We start from the raw sequence: 25,645 nt of genomic DNA on the forward strand, positions 1-25,645 counted from the left end.
GAATAAGAAAAAGTATGCAAGACAGTGATGTAATCTGATGCATTTAACCCTGATGTTAACCCTAAACAATGCAAACTTCATGTGATGGCTTCTTAGACCTAAATAAAAGACAACTGGGTGACTTATAGTTTAACAATTTTTATTAACATGTTGACATGCAAACCATGGCAGGTAGAACCAGGCAGCCAGTTGCTACTAGAAACAACAGGTGCACATATTGACAACTGAGCTACATCTCATATTTCTCAGGTACAGAGAGCAAGTAAATATAGCCAGCAAGACAACTGACAGCACAACAGTCTGGAGAGAGATGAGTGCGCATGAAGGTTATATAAGAGTCCCGCGAGTGTCCTCTGCTCGAGGTAAAGTGCCAAACTCTGCTAATGTCTTCGCCAACATTTAAGTTTTACATGAAGTCCATAAAGTTCTCCAACATCTCAAAGAAAAACTCAAAGTCAGTTTGAACTCAGTGTGTTAACATACAGGAGCTATGTTGCCTTTTTATGCACTTTTGTTAGTAAGTACAGCCGGAATCATACAGAAATCCACTACAGATATGATCAACAGTCAGTTTTCACATTCATACCATGATCATATGGTATGAAGAATGCAAATCTTCAGGCTGTGTGACCTTTCCATATAACAGAAGAGAGATTAACGATCACAGAATCTAACAATAATGGCTTGTTGAGACAAAATGAATGTGATTATTTTAATGCCCTTGATACAGACAAACTTCCCTATCATCAGACTGCAGAGATGTTCGTCAGAGAGCACAGTGCTATGCTTCACATTACTTCTCACTCCAGCTAGAGTTTAAATGACCCACAGTCCATCCTGCTTGGCAACAGCTTACATAACTAGATTCATTTCCTCTTGGAAGTCCTCAGTGCATCATAAAATTTGTGCGTGCCTTCTCCCTTGTGCGAAAGCCTCAGATTCAACTTACACAATCATGCCTTTCACACCTGCCCTTGTGTACTCATACATAAATGCAGGAGCCACCGTGTGCAGTCGAAGGAGAAAACAAAGGCGACACGTGCTGCATGGTGAATTCAAAATGGGGAGAGGCTCAGATGTCTAGACGTGGTAAAGGGAACACAAAAAAGAAGCAACAGAGTAACATCTTCCTACTCCCAGAACAACTATGTTGGTTCAATCAGAGGCTCCTCCAGCCTAAAGGGCCTGGATACATGTATATAATGTGCCAGATAATGTGCTAGTATTTACATTTGTAGGAAAAGAGCTAAACGTAACATCTTGAAGGCAAATGACCAAATATTTCCCCTCATAATCATGCTGCGTGGGAGGAAATTCCAAAGAGTGCACTACAAACAGTGAGGATATGTAATTAGAAGGTCAACGAGTAACTGATGCATTATAAATAATGAAACATTTCTATAGTTTATGTGGAGTGAGACAAATCACCATGTAGAAAAAAAACAATAGGGCTCAGTGTTCTACTGTGGATAAATGGCAGCCAACAGAGATTTGCTTGGCAAGCGAAATTCAGAAGCTCAGAATCAGTTATGAAGGATTTGCATGCTGGAGTTGAGCCTCTTACCAGTTAAACTGTTCTGTGTAGATGGTAACTGGGCCACAGGTGAAATGATGTCATGTACTGTATGCTGTATTTGATGTTATCCACCTGCTGAACACATGAATCTATCCACAGTTGGGACGACATGCATTCATTTGGTACCAAAAGAGAAACCATAACAGCAGGAGGTTCACATCATTTTCTGTAACAATGCAGGATGCCATCAGCCCACTAAAGGTACAATCACAGTGATAGGATTACATTTCACTGTGATTGTACCTTATATGATTACATGTGACAAATAAACTTGATTGATTGATTGATTAAAGGGAACAACATGTGTTCCTATTTATTATCAGCCAATGTTAGTCCAATTTCAGGAAATAAGGGAATTCAGGTTACTTAAAATCAATGCTTAGGGAAGTTTCTGCATTACTATTATTTATGTGCAGTGACTTCCAGAGAACTAATAAGCAACTTCACTTTTACATTTTTTGGCAGTGAGTTAAATGAAGCTACAGCCAGCAGCCAGTTAGCTTAGCTTAGCTGGAAATGGGGGATAACAGCTAGCCAAAGGTGTCCAAAATCAAAAAAAAAGCAAAATCTGCCTAATAGTAGCCTAATTCAAAATAATTCAGCACATGACTCGACATGTAAAACTGTAAATTGCCATTTTTACTCTGCAGTTTTTGTGCAGATTAAACAAACAAGATATAATGTGCTAGTTGGTGAGCTTTATAGGTACTGGCAGGCAGATTTGTTACCATCAGACAGCGCTAGGCTAGCTGTTTCCCCCTGTTTTTCTTTGTGCTAAACTAAGCTAACTGGCTGCTGGCTGTAGCTTCACATTTAAAGGAAAGATATAAGAGTGGCATTGATTTTTATCTAACTAAGTGAAGAAGCGCACTTCCCAAAATGTCAAACTATTACTTTTAGATCATCTCATCCAAATGATGTTCAAAATCATTGCATCATGTTCTACGAAAATCAGTCTTCTGATTGGATTTTTTTTTTCCCCGCAAAATGGAAATGTGTGTTAAGAAATTGTCTCCGAACAAGAACAGGACAACACAAATTAGAAACTTATGTGTGTTAATATATATTGCAGTTAACCCAGGAACTAAGGTTTAAGACCAACAGGCGAGACGCTAGTTTTACAAAATCTTCCATTAAAATACTTGATATTAGTGATTTATGAGACCAACTCACTTCATAGTTCAGTTAAAGTGCTAACAAGTTCAACAAGCATTTGATGTGAGTATATAGGGTAAACAGTCCAGAGACACCACAGTTTAAGAATATACACGATGCTGATGCAGGTAAAAGGTGAGTTCTGCTTTGTCAGGGTATGTGTAAGCACTAATCCTGGGTGGTAAGCGTTTGGTATTCAGACCTTCTCCTTTTTTTCTACTTTAAAATGTCTAAGCACTGTGAGGTTGTCAGATGAAATCTTGTGGTGTTTGAAGAACTATTCCATCCTCAAACTTTGCTGTACTGCTCTAATGAAGACTCAAAAATCTAACCTGTGCAAACATGTCATTGCATTTTATAATTTTAAACATTTTTCAATCTGCAAACAATGTAGCAATAGTGCAAAGTAATCAGAATTATTATATTATAAGGCCTGCCTTTTATTTGACAGTGTTAAAATTCCTTTTTAACTATTTAAGACTTTATAATTCATGATGATATTTTAAGTTTTGGGAAATCATCATCTCAGGAGAAACAATGTAATTAGCATCAAAACACTTCTGTTGCTTGTTCATATTATTGTTGTGAAAGCCAGCCCTTAACACAGATAATGATCCAGGCCAGCTCAAAGACAAGATACACAGATGCTATTTGTAACAGTCATGGGATGTAATGCACTGAAAGGAGCGGTCGCTCTGAGGAGAAACAAAGCTCAGCATTGTAGCTATTTACATGCTCGTATTCTTCACCCCTGTTACTTCACCCATGACGAGCTGTGGTGGTGGTGGAGAGAGCAAAACGTTCGCTGTCCCTCTCTGTGCTACTCACATGCCAGAATCTCCTCCACACAGATGCTTTTGTGTGAAACTGCAGAAAGCTTCACTGACAAACTGAACAGATGAATAGTACAAATTAACCAGAGAAGCCATGTTTAATCTATAAACCATTAACATTTGTTTTGTTTGGACTTGTTTTAGCATCTAGATGGGGTGTGATGGCAAAGAAGTCACTTAGCATCATCTCAGTGCTAACTAATGTACTGTGAAGACAGAAAACTGGTCAGATGACATGATGAGAGAGTGCTGCTGGGCAATATTTCATTTTTCTACTACTTTTCCACGCCAGCTGAACACACAAAGTGTCACAGTTTCAGCAGTGCAGATTGAGTCTCGCATCTTGTCCCCATATCCTGCATAAAGGTTTCAATCCTGTTTATGCAGAGGAAACAAAACAAAACAAAAAAAAAAGAATCAGTAAAACTGAATCACAGTATAACAGCGTGGAGAGTTAGTCTCCTGATGCACAAGAGGACACATGTCTCCTGGAGGATAAACTCCGTCTCTGTGATGAGGATGAAATGCTCCTTGAACTCTGCTCTCGGGCCTGGAGCTCAGAGTCACTCTGAACCCTCCCCTCTTGTCTACTCCCATATCTCCACTTTGTCTTATCTCTGAAGGACTGGACGCTCTGCCCGCAGGATGAGAAGAGAGCCGAGGGCGAGGCGGTCTAGGGGTGAGGTCAGGGAGGTTTGACAGCACAGGCGGAAGGAAAGGAGGGTCAGACGTGATCCTCGATGGGGAAAACCAGGCGTGTGCCGCGGCTCAGCAGCTCCTGCTCCCTGGAGTCCAGCTCACGTTCCAGCGCCTCCTCTGAGGTGCTGCCGCTCCTTTTTCCATTGGCGCTCCAGCCTGACCCCCCGGCACCGTCCACCCCACCACCGGACGCCCCGTTGGCTGTGATGGAGGTGTCACCAAACATGAAGGTCAGGTCGCCGTCGTTACGAATGAGGTCAGAGTCGTGGTCTCTCAGCTGCTCGTGGTTCTGCAAACACATCCACAATGGAACATGAGGGGAAGGATGGCGTGACAGATGCAGGACGCACAGTGCGGATGAATGTGGTGTGAAGAAATGAACAGACTGACATTAACAGTGCAAAGGCTCATAAAGGACACTATGGATTTACATAAGGGAAGGAGGGAGACTTTCACTTAGCAGCCTGCAATGCATCCGCTTCATTAAAGAGCGGTAACACAGGAAACCACAGGCTGCTCATAAACATGTACACCATCCTTACAGTGATGAAAGATATGTGCAGTAATGACACACATTTCAAGTCTACAAGTTAGACACTTAATTTAAAAGCACATATTGCATTCTGAGTATGTAATAGCTCTCAAACTGTGGCATGAGGCCTTCACAGCTCTAATTGACTGACTGACAATCAATATCGCCCATGTCCCCGGGGAGAAGAGAATGAGTTAACATCAGGTCAACACGGGGATTACTCAGATGAAGGGATCAGAAAAAAAACAACACAATTACATAACCTCTTCTCTCCAACAATTATATAGGCAGGGAAAAAAAAAACTCACAATTAATCCATCAGGCATTTTATGTAGTTAAAAAGGGTTATGAGTCATGTTCAAATTGAAATAGTGATTATACTAGGACAAAGAAAAAATAAATATATTCATTTTAATAAGCTAGTGTAAAAGTGTAAAAGAATAAAGACAGAGGGGAAAAAAATCTGCAGTTAAAAATAAATGCACTTCCTGTTTGAGTACCATTTGCTAAAAAAAACTACAGCACCCACATCCTTTATGGTATTATTAATTACCCATTTTAAAATATTAACAACTTAGGGACCAATGGGCTTGTGTGTCACAGACAGTACTGAAACTATTGAGACTAACGCATTTCTGGTTCTTTAGACAGAATTGTTAAATCTGTGTTATTACGTATTTTTTTCAGAACTATCTAGCTTGGGAAGAACATCTATAATCACATTTTAAATGTTATACAATATGGGGTCAGTGGGAACCAAAAATCTCCTTTGTTTGTGGGGCATTTTATTCCCTCCAGATTTCATAATATCCATAACCGAAGAAGAACCAGGCAGGGAGCTTTATTTAATCCTGTTTCTCCCTGCTTGGCAACACAGAGCACTGGACGGTCCTGATTATATGAACAACCAGCTAAATTCATGGCTCGCCTGCCAGCCAGCCCTGTGCTGGCATACCAACAGCAGCAAACCGGAGAGACAAATATTTAGGGATACAGAACAGAAGACAGAACTAAACTTTCAGAGAATTTAATTTAAAGAGGAAAAACTCTCACAGTGAAGAGATGCAGTTTAGATTTTGTATCCTCACTGTGACAGGCTCTGTGGGTTGCTGTGAAAGGAGGCTATAATAGCCAAAAGCCCCCACATGAAAGTATGTCACATGAAAAGAAAAGGAAAACTAGCAAGAGTGAATCCAAGTGTGACTGCCTTGTCAATGGGTGTTTGTGTGTTTAAAATATCGGAGCGCAATGTCTTTCAGAACCCGATCATCATTGAGGTGGCGCTGAAAAGGGCCTTTTGTGCCCACTGAATGCAAAAAGGCTTCTTGACCGTCCATTTTCTCTCTTGCTGAAGGCCCCGGTGCTTTGTACATTTACTGGCAGGCACCGAGAATACTTTGACGATATTACAATTCTCCTGAGAGAAAAACCTTCAGTATTCAAAGAGAGCCTTCCTGAGGGCTCAGGTCTGAACACAGGAAAATAACTCATGCTTATAGCTGATGTGAACAATGGTTAAGATCAATCTTTTTTATTTATTCAGCATCATAGGCTACTTTTAGGCGGATTTTGTTACCTTCAGACAGAGCCAGGCTAGCTGTTTCCCCCTGTTTCCAGTCTTTATGCTAAGCTAAGATAACCAGCAGCCGGCTGCATATTTAATATATATTATATATATATATATTAATATATACAATATACAATATTCTCATCTAACTCTCAGCTAGAAAGTGAATGAAGTGTAGTTCCCAAAATGTCAAACTATCCCTTTAAAAAACCTCTGACCGCACATTGTGCAGTGAATAGACTTTCTGCAGTTTCTACAGCGTGAACATGTATTTTTCACGGATCAGTGGTCATGGAGGAGTGTCACTGCGTATTTGCGGTGTGCCTGCTGTTTATTTGTGGATGTGCATGTGGACACTCACCTCGTATGCCTGGGGGCTGGTCAGACAGCTCGCCAGAGGGCCGCAGTAGCTGGGCAGAGTGGAGGTGAGCGGCGGGCCGCTGTGTGTCAGGATCGGTTTAAGGTAACTGGGCAGTTATTAAGGAGAGTGACTCAAAGAGTATGAGCAGTTATAAAAGTTAGTAAGTCATTAATTAGGGGTACTGAGATTCTCAATTACTCTCACAGAGTTCTGCAGATGTAAATGTTTATAAGTTGTTAATAAATAGATTTTGATCCAGATGACCCTGCAGCTTTTTTCCAGAAGGTAAGTGGCCGAACAGTTCTGATGAACTAAAGAGCTAAAAACACAAAAGCAAGTGTCTGGAGGAGGATTTTCCACAATCTGGCATCCCAAAAGTTGCCCTTTTTAATGGCTTATAACTGTCTAACTAACTTTATTTATTATTCATTTATTAACCATTAATGAAACTATTGGTTACAGGTAGTAAACCCTTTATAAAGGATGCCTTACTGGAAAGCAGTAGCCAAAAATCTGACAAAACACAGTTTACACAAGCTTATTCCAGTATAAAACAGTTTAAACTATCTTTATATTTTAATTAAAACACATCTCGAGGTCATTCATTTCCTACGAGAAGTTCTTTCCTGCAGAAAAACAAATACATTTCAGCAGATGAATTATGGCTTAATATTGTGGAGGCTGTCTGCCAGCAAGATATATTTGGAGTTTAAATCTGCAAGGAATTCTGTGAGCAGCTGAGGATAAAGTAATTTTGTGATGCTTGGCTGCAGTAGAGAGTGAAACAGCGGGCTTCTCTGCCTCTTGTTTATAATTAGACAGGCTGTATTGCACTCTGATGCACTGTTCAACTGGTCAGGTCACTGGTCTCTTTGTGTAGAGAGGCAGTCTGCTCCCTGTCAGAACATTTATATTGTTTAAACCGAAATCAAAAGCGTTGCTGCAAATGAAAAACCACCGGCTGAGGTGCACAGTCAGCTACAGCCCTTACATGTCACCAGGGCACAAAATTAGCACCAACCAAATGCTAGGAAGATATGTAAGCAGCTGGTAGATTTTCCTCACTCACAAGCCAAAAAAAAAAGGTTATCTATTGAGTGGCTGGTAAAATTTGAACATTCACTAGTCATTTGGCCAGTGGACAAAAAAAAAAATTAATTTTGCACCCTGCATGTCACCACAAGTCACTGAACTCCCCACACCAAAGCCCTGAGTCATGTATGTTTATCTCAGCTTCTGCAGTCAAAATGTGAGAGAAATCCACCCTGCTCGCTTCAGCTGCCTCTAGCATGTGTCACCAGGGAGAAAGTCTCCACTGTCTGCCACAGCTGCTCCGCTCACAAGCAGCTACACAATCAGCCACCTGGGGAGGCAGTTGTTCCCCAGAAAGGGAAGGACGGAGGAGAGCTGCTAAACACATTTACTCGGCTCTGTTTTTGCAGCCAGAGTAAGAGGAGATGGTAAAGGTGGTTCGACGAGATATCAGTTAGTTTGAACAATTAATAAACTTGTGGTCTGAAGGCAAACGATAGTCATACTTTCATTGTTTCTGTAAAGCAGGGCGCACAAAGGATACTTGTGATCAAAGGTGTACCACATTCTGAACAGCCAGGCACTCTCCTGTTTGGTTTTACTTTGTCCCTCACCTTGGGGGCCATCCTGAGGAAAAACATGGAAAAGTCATTATATTCTCATCTTCTACACATGCTGCATACAAAGATCTGGATCCATAAGCGCTTGGGGCCCTACAGATGTAAATGATGTTTGGAATTATAATAACTCTGTGACAAACAAGCCTGAAAACTTATTTTCTCAATCAGCCATTTGGGTTATTTCACATGAGAGATTTCGTGTGTGTGTTTTTGACTGTGCTGATGTTTCACTGGTTTGAAGTGGATCCAGGCTAGTAGCTGTAGTTGTTTTCAGTCTTTATGCTAAACTACACTAACCGTCTGCTGGCTTTTCGCTTCATATCGAACGGACAGACATGAGAGTGGTATCCATCTTCTCATCTAACTCTCAGCAAGATGGTGAACAAAATATTGACCAACACTATTTTTTCTGATCTTTAACTTTTGCACATTTGGTACTGAATATGTAATGTCACACTTAAGGGGGAACTGCACTAATTTTACACATCAAAGTCTGTTCAGCATCTTTTTTCTTTTAAACTGTCCATCGTGAGCACAACAGTGTTATAGGAGTGTGAAGCTACATCAGTGCAGTACTCTTCTAAGATCTGACACCATGTTTTCAGTGGCTTTAAAGTAAATATAAAATGCTATTCACAATACAGAGAACAAACTAAAACACCTCACTTTAATAATAATGTAAGTCTGTAGCAATCTGAGCAGTGTAAGTACTAACATCACATCCTAGCTCCATGGTAACCTGCACCCACCCCCATGGGCATAATCCCAAGCCTTGGCTCACAGTAATACTATAACTACATGGGACAGTGGGATGCAATTTAACAGGGTAGATAACACTCAACCAGCAATAACTTTGTACAAATTATTCATCATCATAATCATCATCATCTACTGAAAAATAATTCCAAGCATATTGTACACCACAACTAATCGTGCCATTCTGCTTCCGCTGTCTCTTCCAGCAAATTCGCCTCCATTTTTCATGACAAACGGATCTATTTAAGTGTCTTCAGACTTGCTGACTGTGCTCTGCATCGACATAAAATTGCAGAAGTGGAAGAGTATCAGCTGTGAGAGCAGGACTAGCAAAAATAAATGAGTTCTGAGTGGGATCCTCACCCCCTGTAAGACCTGGAAGCTATCTGCAGAGGGCTGCAGGTCTTGATCTGGATCCACACCGACCCTGCAACACAGGAGGAAAGTAGAAAGACAATATTAACAACTAATAAAAAAAGCTATTTAACTTTGGACAAGCTAAATCACTGCAAGCGCTGTTACAGATGTGGCTCATATTTGGTTAGATGTGGTTACGGTAGCAGCATTTGTCAGCCCCATTTTATGCTGTTTGTAGGTAATTTCCCTACCTGTGACATCTGTTCTATGTTTTCAGACTGTTTCCTTTAACACAGAAGTACTGTGTTTTTTTAGGCTACTGCACCTGCAGAAGTCAGATTTGGCCTCTTTGCTGTGTCTGGAGTTGATTTAAAAACCCACATCAAAGCACTTTTTGGTTGACCTTTTGGGGGGCTGAGAAATGCGAAATGAGAAATAATTCCTAGAAAAGGAGATGAAAGAAAGATTAGAAATCACAAATACCTTTATGGGTCATGACCCAAATCAGAAAACCGCAACCTTATAAAAAAAAAGCCCATGCAGTCACCACTGACCCCGTGATAGAGAGACATGCATGCAGGGACCAAGAAAAAGTTAATGTGATAGAGCTAGTTATGTGTGTCTGTGTTTAACATCAAACACATGCTGTGTTTTCATATTTGTCTCTTAAACCAGGCAAGCAGAACTAATAAACTACCATATTTAAACTATTACAATTTAAAAGGACAAACTGCTTGTTTGCTTTCATGGAGAGAGTTAGATGAGAAGATCTATACGGCTCTTAGCTACTGTCAGCAGCCGGTTAGCACCATACCAGAGCTGCTGACAGCAGCTTCATTTTTACCATACACACTTGAGAGTGGTATAAATCTCATATAACTCTCAGCAAGAAAGAAAATGAGCAGATTTCTCAAACTATACCACTGAAATTACGACAGCACATATTTATAGTTTTCATAGCTGGGCATAAGTAATTTCCACCTGGTGTCTCTTACCAGCAGAGAGGGATTAAAACTGAACACAAGCAGATTTTAAAGGGGCACTTTTAATTCACATAAGCTCTGGAGCAGTTGAGTGTAATCCTTGTGGACAGAAGCCAAGGAGGAGAAGTGTAGCCTTTCATGGTTACGTCTGAACTTACAACTGGCACAGTGCAGGTGACGGTTCAGCTAATGTGAATGGTTATCTTTAGACTTTTCCATGACAGCTGTACAAAAATATCACTTCTGAGTGATTGAGGAACAGCATTTTTCCTTCCGTTTTCCACCCCAGCTGCTTGAGAAGGAGCAGGCTAAGAGTGTCTGACTGCTCAAAAACCTTGAGCCTTGAAGAACTTGCTTCCTTCTAAACTACACGCACACACACACACACACACACAGAGGATCTTCAGGGGGTAGAGGCTGCACAGAGGTCAAAGAGCCTTCAAAAACAAAGAGGTGCAAACTCTGGCGGCGCCGTGTCAGGAAGTATCTGAGAGAAATCACATTAAGACACACTGCTGGGGCCCCAAGAAGAGAAAGGCTCAGCCTAACGCACGTTTCCTCCGATAAGAAACAATACAGAACAGTCACACGTGCTCATATACACACCCATACTTATATAAGAGAGCATTCCACTGGTTTCAATTCTCCCACTAACCTTTAATCCTAATCCTGAAACCATCCCCTTCTCTACTTAAATCTATCAAATGTTCCTCACAAGCAATTTTGTTTGCTGGGTTTCTGTCTTCCAGGGAAGATGTGCAACCCTGAACGGAGTATAAATGGAAGAACCATCATGAGACGGCTCTTATTACTTTCCTCTTTTACAAATACTTTTAACATCAGTTCACACAGGTCTGTCAAGGTGCTTCTGCGGAACGAGATGTGTGATTTGTTCTTCACATTGCTGTGTGATAAACTTGTGCACAGTCCACAGAGGTACAAGAGAAAACAAACTCCAGTTTTCACACCATCCAGAGAAAACCTTGAACAAAGCACTTGATCATGCTACAGTAACCAGCATTAGCTCCACCAGAGATGGGCTGCTGCGTGACACAGTGGTTTTCTGTCTGTGAAAAACCACTGTTTTCTTTCTTAAAAGATTATATCTCAATAATCAATTTCATTTTTTTAAATTCTGACACCAACCTCTCCAGTCGGTCTGTGAAATATTTATTATATTCTTGAGAGTTCCAACTTCTCTTTCGGCTCTGATATTTATACCCCATAGTACCCGTCACCAGAAAAATAGAAGTAAACAGTGAAAAGAATTTCCATCTTAAGCAACTGCACGCTTCCCCAACACCACTTACTGTCAAAGAGTTCACACTCAGATACAGCACCTGACGTACTCCCACAATCCAAGCTGACGTCGCGGCTCCTGCAATGCCGCGCTGTTCCCAACTCTGTCACATCATAAACACGTACACTCAGTATCAAGCACATTAGAGCAGAAAAAAAGGCTCATTAAAGTTGAAGAGAAAAGTATTAAGAGGTATATTTAGCTTTTTTGTGGGACTTTATCTACGTATAAAAAATAGCCATCTCATGTATTAAGATTCTCATAGGAGGAACTGTATTGACACACATCTCTGATCTCTCCAATTTGATCTTAACATTAGATACAGACGAGAACTTCTATTAACTACTTTTAACTGAGAAATGTTTTTTTCTCAAGAATCAAAGTGTTTTTTTGTGCATGAAAAGCTTCTATATTCTGTCACACTGGTTAAAAAGGAATCATCCGTATCATTTTGAAGTTCAAAGTTACGTCACGGTCAGTGTTGGTTTAATGGAGGGCTAAGTATAAATGAGAGTTTAAGCAGTTAACAGTGACCACTCAGTGTTTTAAAAACAGTAAGTGGCAACAGTCTCAGCCAAATATGATCCTCTGTTTTGGGGACATGCACTAATCCTCCAACTTGGCACAGAGGCTGAGCAGATGTTCAGGCATACACATCATAAAATAACAAAAAACCGCTGGATGAAAGAACTGGAGTTCCTCAACTAACAATTCAACTGCTTTCAGCGCTTACATGTCAACCAACAGTTCCGCTGCTTTCATCTCTTTCACCTGTTTTCAGTGGTTACACCTCAGGTGATACTTCCTGGTGAATTCATCTCACTTCTCAGTCTTCTCAGTGCTTGAACTTCATTTGAACTCCTTTCAGCATTGTCATGTAATTTTTCAGTGCTTAAACTTACAGACCCCCTCCAGACATTTTCAGGACATAGAAAAATCCTTTACTTGGAATAATAAATTGTGTCTGACATGTTTTTATTCCTCAAAAAATGTTCAGTCACCTTGTTAAAAATCCTTAAATTATATCTATTTCTTCTCCCTCGTGGAAAAATTCAGAATCTCTGAATACGCAAATATTTTTCATTTCAAAAATTTAACTGCTGGACACAAAATGTCTTTCTCAGTGTACGTGCACCGGAGGCTTCAAGTTTCCACATCTCATTTTGTGTAAGTTGTTTACTGGTCCTCAATTGGCTCCAAACTGTTTGTGGTTGTGATGCAAATCATGCTCATATGTACATGCCTTTTGTGTTCAACTGCAAATTTTCAGCTGCGAGCACGCTTCAAGTCAGAAAATGTAGCCTTTTCGAGATTATACAGTAATATTCCACCACAATCAAATCTAAAGGACGAAAGCAATTATTGACCGAGTGTGAGCACAGAGCAATCTCCCTCTGTCTCGATGACTGCTCTGCCGGGGCTTGGTGATAAGCTGCATGCCTTCCTGCTAACAGACCATCCATCAAAACCCAATAACAGAAACCAGCAGCGTCTCCTCTCACATCAGACACTTTCTATCCCAGCAGCAGTCCTCCATCATGTCCTGCTCATCATCATCATGCCTCACAGTGAATGCTTCTTTCTGGCTCCCCGGGCAAGAGGAGTCATAAAAAAAATAGCAAATGCCATCTTGAAAATTTAATCTTCAGTATTAAATGAAGGGGAAAACACGATTCAATAACAGATTGGTTATATTGTAAGTATGCATGTTGTCATATTTTTTTAATGTCCGATCACTCCTCAGTGTTTAAAGTACTTCCCATACAGAGCCTAAAAATGTGTAAATTTATGCACATATACAGAGGATGATACAAGGATCACAGAGGAGCATGGCTGATATCCTCCTGCCGTATGCCGCATGTCCCAGTTACCATGGCGACAAGTTCACAGGGGAGATTTTGGCAGCGCTCTAAACAGCCACCAAACACAATAGTTCCTGCTCGGACTGAGGAGGCATTACTCATATTAAACAGAGCCTGTTCACTCAGGCTGTTGCTGCTGTCACACACACACACACACACCACCGACACATAATCCGCTTTATCATGACAAATAGAGCCTCCCAGTGCATCATGGTCAGGCAAAAATATTTGAGGCTGCGCTCCAAATAAACAAGCACCACCCCTAACTAATAACATGTGTGGTTGGGAATGCTCATGTTGTGGCAGAATGGTGAGAAAATACCTGATATAACTGTAGATTCAGTATCACCTCTGTCTCAGGAATGACCTCATTTTCAAGAGTTTGTGTTCAAGAGTTCAATCTGAGAGCGGAGAACTAATAGTGAGGTCTACAGTAGAAAACGCAGGGAATTCCTTCAAAGATGCAACATACAGTAAGTCTGAGTGACTATAAGCTCTGAGAGGAAGAAATGAAAGATGGGAAGTCAGCAGCAGTGGAGCACTCTGGCCCCATCTCCTGGCAACACAAGATAAATCTAATAATGTCGATGGCAACTGAACTACATGTCACAGGAGAAATCAGCCATGCTTAATTAAAGCTCAACATATTACTGTATGAAAGTAGAGAAGCAGTGAAATTGAGACACAAAAGGGTTTAACGCTTAACGGCTGGCAGGTAAACTCCGTAACTGATAGAAAAGCTGTAATGGCTTCATTTTATGTCTTTTTAGGCTGATTATTTTAACCCAAAAAAAAAAAAATCACTTCCATTGAGCCTACATAATACATAATACATAATTCCCTTTGGATAATCTTCAGGGAATGCAATCAGAAATAAATAATAATAAATTCACTTTATTTTGATTATTTATAGGAATTAAATTTGGCTCAGTTTTTCGAGGGTCTGACAATCTATTGTTAACATTTATAATGTAGGTTATAGAAGACATTGATTCATATTTTCATACAACTGAATTTGTGATTTAAATGTGGCTGCTAGTTACCCTCAGCAGGAGTTTATCTGGGTTTTTTGGCCATTTTACTCTATGTCTGTATAATTTAAGTGCCATACTCAATTTAGAAAACAGAATATGTAGAATACTAAATATGATTAGTTATTTTGCAAAGAGAGGCAGAACTCTGCATATTTTTGAAGATTTTTATGACACTTTTCTTTCATATTTGAAAAATGTTCGGTTGAGACGACATGTGGATTCATCCAAATATAGAGGGAATGTTGAATAGTTCATCTGACTTTGTTCTAGGATACAAAATAGTTTTTTCTTTTAAGGATTTGTACTCTACACAATTTTGCTACCAGTTTTTTTCTAAAAAAAGAATCTGAGTGTTGCTGTACTTCTGATGAACTGGGAAATGTTGGGTAGATGTATTTGGGTTTCTTTGCATTTCAATCTTGAGAGCTGTATTTCTTGACTTATGGAGGATGAATTATGTCTCGTTCATAAATCAACAAATGGCAAAAAAAAAGGTTAATGTAATGGTCATTTTACCTGATGTGTAGCCAAGACAGCATGGGTGTGGTCCCACCACCAAACACCCAGACAGTGAAGAAGACAATGAGCAGCGTTGTGGTGAACATCATCTGCCGGGCGTACGTGGCTGTGTCCCTGATGGCTAAGGCGAAAGCCATCGCCCCGCGCAGACCTGTAGAGAGTCACATCCAGGAAAATCAAATCATGGAACCAAACCACGTTCAAACCTGACGTGATGAGGAAAAAAATAATGTGGCTTTTCCATACCAGCAAACATCATCATGTGCTGGAAGTTTCCTTTGATCTTGTGCCTTCGACCAAGGTTGAGCAGGAAGGAGAGCGGGTAAATGTTGAAGGCTCTTCCAATGAATATAGAGAGCTGGCAGACAGGGAGCGGTCAAGAAATTTGTAACTGTACAGTGTTACATAACATGTAATACATTAAAGTTTTCTCTGAATTATCTGATTTTTAGTGGTACAAAAATAAATATTCTCCACAGGGGACCTTGACTTTGGGCTTAACAGGCTGGAACTTCAACCAAAACTCTGGCCTGTCGGCAGGGACATCATAGCAAGTCATCAACTATGGCCCATTTATGCAGATGTGGAGAATTCGTACTCTATGAAAGGCTTAATCCCAACTGGAAACAGAAAAATGCATGCTTTGAAAAAGGATACAAAAGCCCCGATGATGAAGATGGGGCTGAAAATGTGGTTCTGGAAGGTGAACAGAGCCAAGCCCATGTAGGAGAAGATGAAATTCTCAGCCAGGAAATGAAGGACCTCAAAGAGCTGCATGGAAAACATCACAATATGTCATGATTTCAATTTACAAATGTATTTTTAAAAAAATCTCAGAAAAAGCCTTAAAAAGGTTCGGGTTCATGAGGGAGCTCATTTTGCTTTTCTCTCTCAGGCTGACAGAGCGGCAGGCTCCCTGGCAGCCATGATGATTACAGAGCTGACTGCGTCTACTCCGAGTGGGAGGCACGGTACAAGGGCAGACACACCAACATGTAGACAGAATAATCTTGTTTTAATCTACATGTACTTTGCCATTACACTGCGAGTGTGCCGCTTTCTTTGAAACTGAATAACAAGATACTTGGAGCTCTGATCCGAAATGTGTCACGCTGTGTGTTGTCTATGTGCTAATCTGTACCCTGTCCTCAAGACTGAACCCCCCCTGGGAAACTAAACACTCAGGAGGGATGTCCTCAGACAGCCCCGATTAAGGTCACAGCAGGCTGATCATTGAGCCATCTGGCATCAGGTTCATACTATCAGGGGGTTCAAAACAGTCCAAACTAAAACAGGGCGACATGTGCAGGAAGTGGCCAGATGCTACCTGCTTGGTGCGTTTTGTGGACTCTTCAGAGAGGTTGTTGTAGGTATAGTGAGCCTGCGTGATGCCACAGAAGAGCACGGCCACGACGCCTGTAAGAGACAACACACAAACATTTAGAGGGCTCGATACAATGACTCCAACAAACAGAGTGTACTGCAGAGGCTGGGCTGAATAATTTGAATATCCAATGGGACAATTTACCGATTTGGACACATGATCATTAAAGATTAGCTTTTCAATCCTCTTGTTGCTGCGCTGTGTATTCTGCTGTCTGCTCATTTCATCTGCTGCACATCTGCTGTGTAATCTGTATTCAAGTCCCTGTCACATTTCATTTGTACGACAGACAGATCCAGCTCTCCGAGGATGGTTTACCATCAGTTAGCATAAATGGCTCATAATTATGTTATTCAACATAATCATGAATTTAATTGTAATTAAAGAGGCTCTATCTGGGTAGAGTTGTGATTGAGAACAAGAAAATTCACAGTCTATCTTTAGTATGTAAGCATTTTTTACATATTAAAGGTTCTGTTGAAAGTCCAAAGTTTTCTTTTTAATGATCAGTCATGTAGAAGAAAGAACTAGAAGGATCTTCTTGGCCAAAAAGTGTCAAAATACCCAAATGGTCACATAAATGCAACATTCCTGGTTTGATTATAATAAGTAAAAGAATAAAATTTGTATCTATCAAAAACCTTCTATTTTCATAGTTTGTCACCTTTTGGATATGTTATAAATGTATCTTATTTTTCCTTTGAAAATCCTCTGGCTTTATTTTTTTCACCTTGCCTGCATATGCCAGATGCCACTTTTTCGTAAGCCTGGGATCATGAGCTTTTTTTCCTTTTCAAAATGTCAAATTTTGATAGTTTCAGGTCAGATAGGAGTCTGACAGATGCTGAACATGTAAGCTTTTACTGTTTCGCATCCTGACCACAGATGTCTAGTGCCTACTTCCCAAATTGAAAGCATTTCCTTCAAAGCCATGTCCTGGAACAGCTCACCTGTGAACCCGCAGGCCTCTGCCAGCAGGAACGTGCTCCAGGACATGAGGAAGAAGAGGGCCGTCTCCAGCAGCGGGAAGCAGTGCAGCTTGGTAAACTTGGTGACGTAGGAGTGGAGTTAAAGAACAACACTATTCAGGGACTTTATTAACCACAACTAGATCATAGCTACTTGCCAAAGGCTGATGTCACTCTAAACATCAGACCTTATACCACTCATTTCATTTCAAAGCAGAAGGATATGAGAGCAGTGACCACTCCTGTGGCTGCACCCATCACAAAGGAGCCACTGAAAATACCCAGGAAAACCCCCACTGACTTGAAAAAGGCCGAGGCATCAAACATGTGTGTGTTTGCTCCACTTGGCTGATAAGCCACAATAGACCTGAAATGCAAATAAAAAAACAGGATGAGGCTGTTATTTTCATTATTAATAATACATTTTTCATCTCATTTTGGCTTTTTTGAAAATTAATTGTGCCTCTGTGTCCATGATATTGTTAATTTTCTTATAAATCTACCGAACTGTATGAAAAGAATTGGTCATAAAATCCTTTCACATTCCAGTAGGAGGTGACTTGCAATCTTCCAGCAGAGGGAGGCAGAGAGCTGTCTGCTCTGTCTCACACTTCAGTTTTGTATTTCAACATCAGGAGGGAAAAGGAGCTTAGAATCCTTATCGGTATAAAGACCTTTATCTGGTGCAGAGGGAAGGAAAGCGTGACAGAAATGAGACTTACGAGGAAAGCACAATGGCCACTGCGTCATTCATAACGCTTTCTCCAAACAGCAGAGCGTAGAGATCCCCGTCTGCGTGCAGCTCATTAAAGATGGCCAACACGGTCACTACACGCAGAAATAGCATCATTTAATTTCAGATACGTAAACTGCATCACATTTTCTTGGCTGATTGTCAGCACGTATGTGTCATACCTGGGTCTGTGGCAGAGATGATGGCACCAAAGAAAAGGCAGTCAGTGTAGTAGAACTTGTCGGTCAGCTGTCCGACCACTTGCATCAGTTTGACCACACCGTACATCAGATTCCTGGAGATGGAAAACCAGAGAGGAGAGGAGAAAAAAAATGTGTGTTTCAGTCAAGCGAGAAGTAACCTGAGCTCACAACAGACGAATATTCAGTAAGTTCCTGATTTTAAACTGACATTTCATGAACAGAAAGCAGACACTCACCCGATAACAAAGCATGAGATAGCAGTGCCGAGAAACGCGTACGTTATGATGGAGCCCAGGTTCCTGAAGAAGTGTCTCTGGAAGAGAAAAAAGGAGAATAAGATGAGGAAAGAAAAACAAAAGAAAGGAAAGAGAAGTGTAACAATTGTGTACAAAGTTTCAGCTGTTTGACTGGTTGTACAACAAACAAACAGCACAACTCAAAGGCCTCTACGGATCACCTCCATAGCTGAGCTCCACCCAAAATCCATCAATGTCTGTATGAAACAAAAAATTCTAATTGAGATTTCTCTAGGAAACGTGTCTTTTCCTTGACTGTGACTGCCAGGAATGATATTTTGATGAAAGAAAGAAAATACTGTGATGATTACTTGATTATTCGCACACGAGTTACAATCCTGCTGGTTTTGCTGAGATGATCTAAACCAGATAATTAACTGAATCGACAAGGTAAGAACCAAAGAAGCACACAAGTATTGAAGACATTCAGTGAACATCTCTCTTTGTAAAAAAAAAAAAAAAAAAGTGTACTTTAAGGCTGACATGACCTCCTGCTTCCTATTTCCTGAGGCCAGATGTTTGACTCAGCAAATTCTTGAATGGCAGTTTCTCTAGAAAAACAGAAAAGCCATTGAAGACAGGATTCTTTGTTGCTTTAGTGGGTAAAACCCATTATAGAGACTGGTTTTTCTAAACATATTAGAGAACAATTTCGGCTTCACTCATACATTATTTTATATTGGACATCTTTACATTTTGGATTGTTGGTCGGATAAAACAAGCAATTTGAAGATGTTGTGTTGGGCTCTGGAAAACAGTGATGAGTATTTGTCACTTTATAGGATGAACTGTTAATTAAAGAAATGATAGATGAACTAATAATGAAAATAATCATTAGCTGCAGCCCTAAAAAACATTAAGTATGGATAAAAACGGAATTAAAACTAAACCACCACACAACCACTTCTGCACAGTAGCAAAGCACAAGGCCATTTCCCCTCATCCCCCCTACTCCTTGATGTTATCTGTCACAGTATAATTGGCTGAGTTACGCTCTCACACTACGACCACAGATCAGATGTCACCAGCTGTTTAAACACATTTCACTCTCCATTATCTCAAGGTTGAGACACTTAAGCACCTCTACTGGAGATCTGCAACCCACAGTTCTCATTCATTGTGCCAAAACCTGAATTTTTACATAAATATGGTGATGAAGTACTAATAAACAGTGCTAAGCCATCTCAAGATTTCCCCAGAACAAAACAAATCAATTTTAAGAGCGCGCTCTACAACAGTCAAAAGGACAAATTGCTCATATTGTCAGCGTCAGCCGTTTTTTTTGTGCCAGCCCAAATACCAGAGAGGAAACGAAAGACATCTGCTCTGGACTTCCCCTCAAAAGGGCCACTTATGTACAGTAAACACTGAACGCTCTCACAGTTTGGCCAATGAGAGCTTTTCTTAGCTAACCATCTGTCCAATGAGACAGCAGTTTGTGGCAGCAGATACAGTGCATCCACCTGCCCCAACAACATCATCGCATGTTAATGTGTCACATACAAATGCAGCCTTTGACTAAAGATTTGAATTAGTCACAAAATGTTACGTCTCACCTTCTTTAGACTGTAGCCAGCGTGGAAAATAATCGGAGGCAGCAATATGTTGAAGAACACTTCAGGGTCAAATGTCACCTGGAGGAGAAAAGAAAAGGTTAATTGAATAAATGTGAGGAATGCAGAAGTGAAGAATTGATGGGGTTTTTTGTCTTACTTTGCGCAGCATATCATTCTGCTCCACATTGTGAATCTCGCGGGAGTTGATCTCTCCTTTGAGGGTGTACTCAAAGAACTTGCCGCTGACATTGAGCAGCAGGGTGCTGACAGGCCCTTCCTTCAGAGAGCAGCTCGGTGGTGTTTTGTTGTTGTAGCTGGTGGCGGGGATGCCGTAACGCAGAATCACACCTACCAGCAAACCTGAGAAAATCAGAAGAGAGAGAAGAATGCATAAATTTGAGCTTTTTCAATGATTATAACCTTTTCAATTACACAGATAATAACAACAGGAAAACGCATCTACAATTATCCAAAACTAAATGCCACTGAGGCAAACTCATCAAGTGTTCAGTGCTAAATTATTCTCTGGGTGCTTCTGCTTTACAAGCCCGCAGGTTCAGCCTGAACCCCACAGGTTCAGGCTGTGACAACGCAGAAAGCAGCAGAGCAAGGAAGAAAAATGGGGAGACGGTAAGCGGGAGCTTGTGGGGAGAGCTAAAGCCAGGAGGAAGAGATGAGGCAGGCAGTCAGAGAACATAAATCCTCTGGCAAAGCTGCCAGCACTGCGTTCACTCTTCCTACCAGAGGGTTAACCATGTACATAACACTGGCTTTGGCCTAACCACACACACACACACACACACACATGATGACAGTTTTGCTGCAGGCATAAGCATATCAGCATAGTGTTGACTTTGGGTAATATTTGAGAATAAACCCCCTGTTGTGTCAATTACGTTCAAAAGATACTCAAATTTCCCAGTCAAGAATTTTAGGTTCTTTCCAGCTGGGGGACTTTTCATGTTTTTGAACTGGGAACCACCATAAAAGGATAATGAGCATTTAAAAAGATGTTTGTCCTGCAACATGTCATGTTTTCTCTCAGAGTTGACACCACAGACTTCTGAATATGTGCTTATAGCTACTCCACAGTAATCAACTGAAAAGAAGGATTTCTTTAGAGGTTGCTCTTTATTCACCAAATCAATATTGTGACAAGGTGCCCACTTGGCAGCACATTCATCCTGGTGACAGTCCAACAGATATAAACAGTCTGATCTAACACAAGTTTAAACTTCATAATATCAAACTGAACTAACCAAAGCTATATTTCTGAGAGCTTGAGATTTTGAAAAACAGCTTGAGAGAAATAATGATATGAAAGTAATACACTAATAGAAGCTGTACTATTGATGTATATGACACATACTGCATAGGCACATAAGCCCTACACCTAAACCAGAAGGAGGATTATTTCACCATCTCTGAAAATAGTAAATCTCAACAATAATGTTACTCTCAATTTCTGTTTCTGATTTAGTATTAGATGATAACTACCATGTGAAGAACTGAAGCTGGTTTTAATTAAACCATGAAGGCCAACTAACTGGAAAAACTCAACAAAGCACTTGCAAAAGACAAACCAAAGTCTGTCGTTCTCATCTGATATCTGGTTAATAAGTGACATTTGCAGCACCGACTGGAATCATTCCAGAGAAACGCAACACAGATGTGTCACTACTACATTCTCTACCTTGTTCCCACCTTGTTTAGCTCAGCATGACTTGCCACATATTGTGGCAGACAGCAGTCGCTGACTCTGACCATGTTTTTGTTTTCATAAATTCAGAAGATAAAGACAGACTTTGATTTGTTAATTGAAGACTTTCTTCTCTTAAATTTCACTGCTGCTCAGAAAGATTGTTTCCTGAGCAGCTTTACACTGTATGTGGCATCAGTCTATCCAGTCAATATTCTGTGTTTATGTAGATGTCCCAGTAGAAATCAACATAAACTCACTGATGACAGCCCTGCACACTGATGAATATGAGGAACAAGCATACACTCAGCATGGATGATGCAGATGTTGGTTAGATATAGGCTTTTACTGGCTGCAATCTGAGCAGGCAATGAGGGTTACTACATACAACACATGCAAAACTGTATCTTTTTCTATCATCTATCCCTTTTCTTTTCCCCCTGTGAAGCACTTAGAAAGCTTTTAAGAGGCTATATCAAACATTTGTATTAAAAAACAAGTCAAGAGGATATTCTACTAAAAAAAAAGTGTATGAGATATATTTTTAGGATAGTATAATGGAATCACAGGGGATAAAATAATATAAAATACATCAGGGTCACTGTAATCTAATTCATGATAGCACAGGCATTGCATAAGTGCCTTCAGATACTGATCCCCGGTCAGTCAGGGATAAAGCTGCACAAGCAGCAGCCTGGTGGAGAGTAGACGAGGCTGAGCAGCCGAAAGCACCTTCTAGAATTAAATTAGCACCGGGCCGGACAATTAGGAGCAATGTGAGCGGGTGGAAATGCGGAGGCGCGTCGGTGCATTTATTCAGACTTAAATGATCTGTTCAGGTTTGTCTCCTCATCGCCTATGTGCAGCCTCTGTGCAACCACCAGGGAGACTGAATCATGCAAAGCCTGCGGGAAGGTGGTGGTAGTTGTGAAGGAGAGCGTGTGTGCACTCAACATATAACCTAGTATAAGACTCACCGTAAATCATTGCCAGTCCGGTTTCGTGAAGGAAACGGACCCGTCTGTGCTTGAAGAGCCATATGGTGAGAATCGTTAAGGTCAGCAGTAAAATGAATGTCAGCAAATTAACGCTGTCCTGTCGGTGACTTTCCTCCGCCTCCTTCTCGGTGGCAAGTTCTTCCATTCCGGCGCCCTCCGCCTTCAGTCCGGACATCGTGTTCAGTAATATCCAAGCCGGCATCATCGTCTCCAGCGCGGCGCGGACTCCGCTCCGCTTCGGCTGTCGGAGAGCGTCCATTGCGCAGGATGCTGCTGCTGCTGCTGCTGCTGACAGCACACCGCCTCTATGCCATGTCACTGTTGGAAGGTACACACAGCTGAGCCGAGTGGGAAAACAATCCAGTGCTCACAGATCGTAGACCGGCGAGGTCAACCTTTTAAAGGTACACTGCGCGATGTAAAAAAGGCGAGGAAACCGTTCCGGAGGGAGACTGCGCTGCCCTTGTGGAGGAGACCAAATCACACAGGCACACACCAAGTCGGCCGATATGAAGCTACTGAGTCATTGTCCTGGGATTTTGATGATTTTGCAATTCAGTGCTTGGTCCTCCTCAAAACAGGAAATTGACACTTGCTGTGCTTGGACGTTAAAACTTGCCCCTTTGCAAGAAAAGTAAAAGCAAATATCCGCTTTGGATGATGTGGCCTTGGTAGTGACACTAGTGGGGGTGAGAGGTAGTGATGATTGGGGGTCGCAGCAGCTGGAAAGGCTGGATTTCAACTGGGCAAAGCCCCAAAAATATCAGATTCCTGTTTGTCAGTTGCACATAATGTAACTATTTGCAAATTTGTTGAGGAATTTGCTGAAAAAATGTACATGTGCACGTTTATTCTGTTGGACCAGTTTCAATATCTAGTGTTAAGACTTTAGAGCTGCACTAATCAATATTTTTATATTAAAAATAGATCAAATGACTTGTGTAAAGTGAAAGGTAGGGTATTACTTGTGAAGACCCACAGACAATCATCACCGTACTCAACAACATCGGCTCTTAGGCTCCAAAGTAGAAATGTTAGTTGGCCCCTCTAGCTTAGCAGATATGTGACACTGTTATTGTTTACTTGCAGTAAATCCATGTAACCTTAAAGTTGCTCTGATCAATATTTTTAATTTAAGAATGGATCAAATGACTGTGAGTAACGTGAGGGAGGTGGCTAATATTGTCAAACCTACAGAGGATTATGACCAGTTTCCACTCAGCTCTACAGAGGGTTTCAGCTTCCTTCAGTTCACTATTTTAGTGTTACAGCCCACCACCTTCCTGTTTTGATTCACCCTTACTGCTCTCATTAACCTCATTTCCAGCAGCAGCAGCAACAGATAGCTATTTTCAGCGAATAAGCTCAGATATGGTACTTGCACAGCAGCAAATGGCAGTAGGACAAAGTTAGCAACTAACTTGTAAATGTAGCGGAGCCACATATTTCAGTCATGAATTGTTTGGGACAAAGCAGAGTTAAATGAAGATTATTAATTGGAATATTGAATTTACATTAGTCAGGTGAACGTGACTCTAGCATTGTGTGTGCATGTGTTGTGTGTGTGTGTGTGTGTGTGTGTGTGTGTGTGTGTGTGTGTGTGTTTGTTTGTTTGGAGGAGGCGGGCGCGAATATTTGTCCTTAGGCCACCTAACAGGTTAATCCGGCCATGACCTGCAGCCATGACTGCAAGATGTTTGCAGTCATTGAGAAATAAAGTGTTGTGGGAGTGAGAAAAGGGCAAGTTTCATCAACTAAATTCAAAACGGATGCAATAATAACACCTGATAATACATTTCATGCAGGCACTCACCACACTGACGCATGTTTTCTCATAGTGAGTGTTTTCTGATATCATAATGAGTGACAGGCAGAATTAGTTATTAGAGGGAAAGAAAAATTGTATTGTATGTGTACCGCTGTTCACAAGACTCCTCCACCAAAATCCCTCCACTTTAGCAGTAATTTAATTTTTAATCCTGACAGTGGACTATTTCCTGTCCTGCGTCTCACCCAGCAACTCTTGTATCCTTCACACTTTATGAAATGTAATACTCAGAATCTCATTTAATAGAGCTTTTACCATTCACCATCCACACGTGAGTTAAAGTATACACACATTACTTAAATGTGTGTATACTGTCATTTCTGAGGAGTTAAACACACCCTGAAGGTTTTGGTTTTAAGTCCCCCTCCACTCAAAAAAATATTTTGCTTACAGTTGGATGTGTTAGCTTCACCGTGCAAAATGATTTATATGCAGAGTTTGACAATAGCAGGCTGTTTCCGTCAGCGGAAGGAGGAAAGTTTCTCTGTGCTCACTTTAAATCTGAGGTCAACGCATGTACTTGAGCATGATTTGTGACATAAGAACTAGTTTGGAGCCAATCGTGGTCCATTATGCAATTGCACGACAGTGATGAGAATGGATTTTTCAGAGAAGTAGGAGACATCTTACAGTTAAACTTTAGACATGAAAAATATTTGCATAGTCATAGAGTCTGGATCTTTCAATGAGGAAGAATGAGATGGTATTTTAAGGATTTTAATGAGGTAATTGAACTTCTGGAAAAACCATGTCAGACATGTACTTTTATAGGTCTTAAAACATCCCTTCTTCTG

At 40.8% G+C, this 25,645-nt stretch overlaps 1 protein-coding gene across 1 annotated transcript; it reads right to left on the reverse strand.

The window, feature by feature from the left end:
• Positions 1–125: 125 nt before the first annotated feature.
• slc9a7 (solute carrier family 9 member 7) lies at positions 126–24,119 on the reverse strand. The gene is given in 18 exon segments (XM_042415862.1): positions 126–4,293; positions 4,295–4,552; positions 6,724–6,829; positions 8,300–8,382; positions 9,495–9,558; positions 11,812–11,874; positions 15,184–15,337; positions 15,433–15,544; positions 15,844–15,957; positions 16,514–16,602; positions 17,521–17,626; positions 17,764–17,905; positions 18,261–18,366; positions 18,454–18,566; positions 18,711–18,787; positions 20,327–20,404; positions 20,484–20,686; positions 23,003–24,119. Coding segments are annotated over 18 exon segments (2,460 nt in total). The 5' UTR covers positions 23,283–24,119; the 3' UTR covers positions 126–3,981.
• Between the last annotated feature and the right edge of the window lie 1,526 nt (positions 24,120–25,645).

The sequence above is a fragment of the Thunnus maccoyii genome, chromosome 7, assembly GCF_910596095.1.
Source record: "Thunnus maccoyii chromosome 7, fThuMac1.1, whole genome shotgun sequence".
In the NCBI taxonomy this organism is placed as follows: Eukaryota; Metazoa; Chordata; class Actinopteri; order Scombriformes; family Scombridae; genus Thunnus; species Thunnus maccoyii.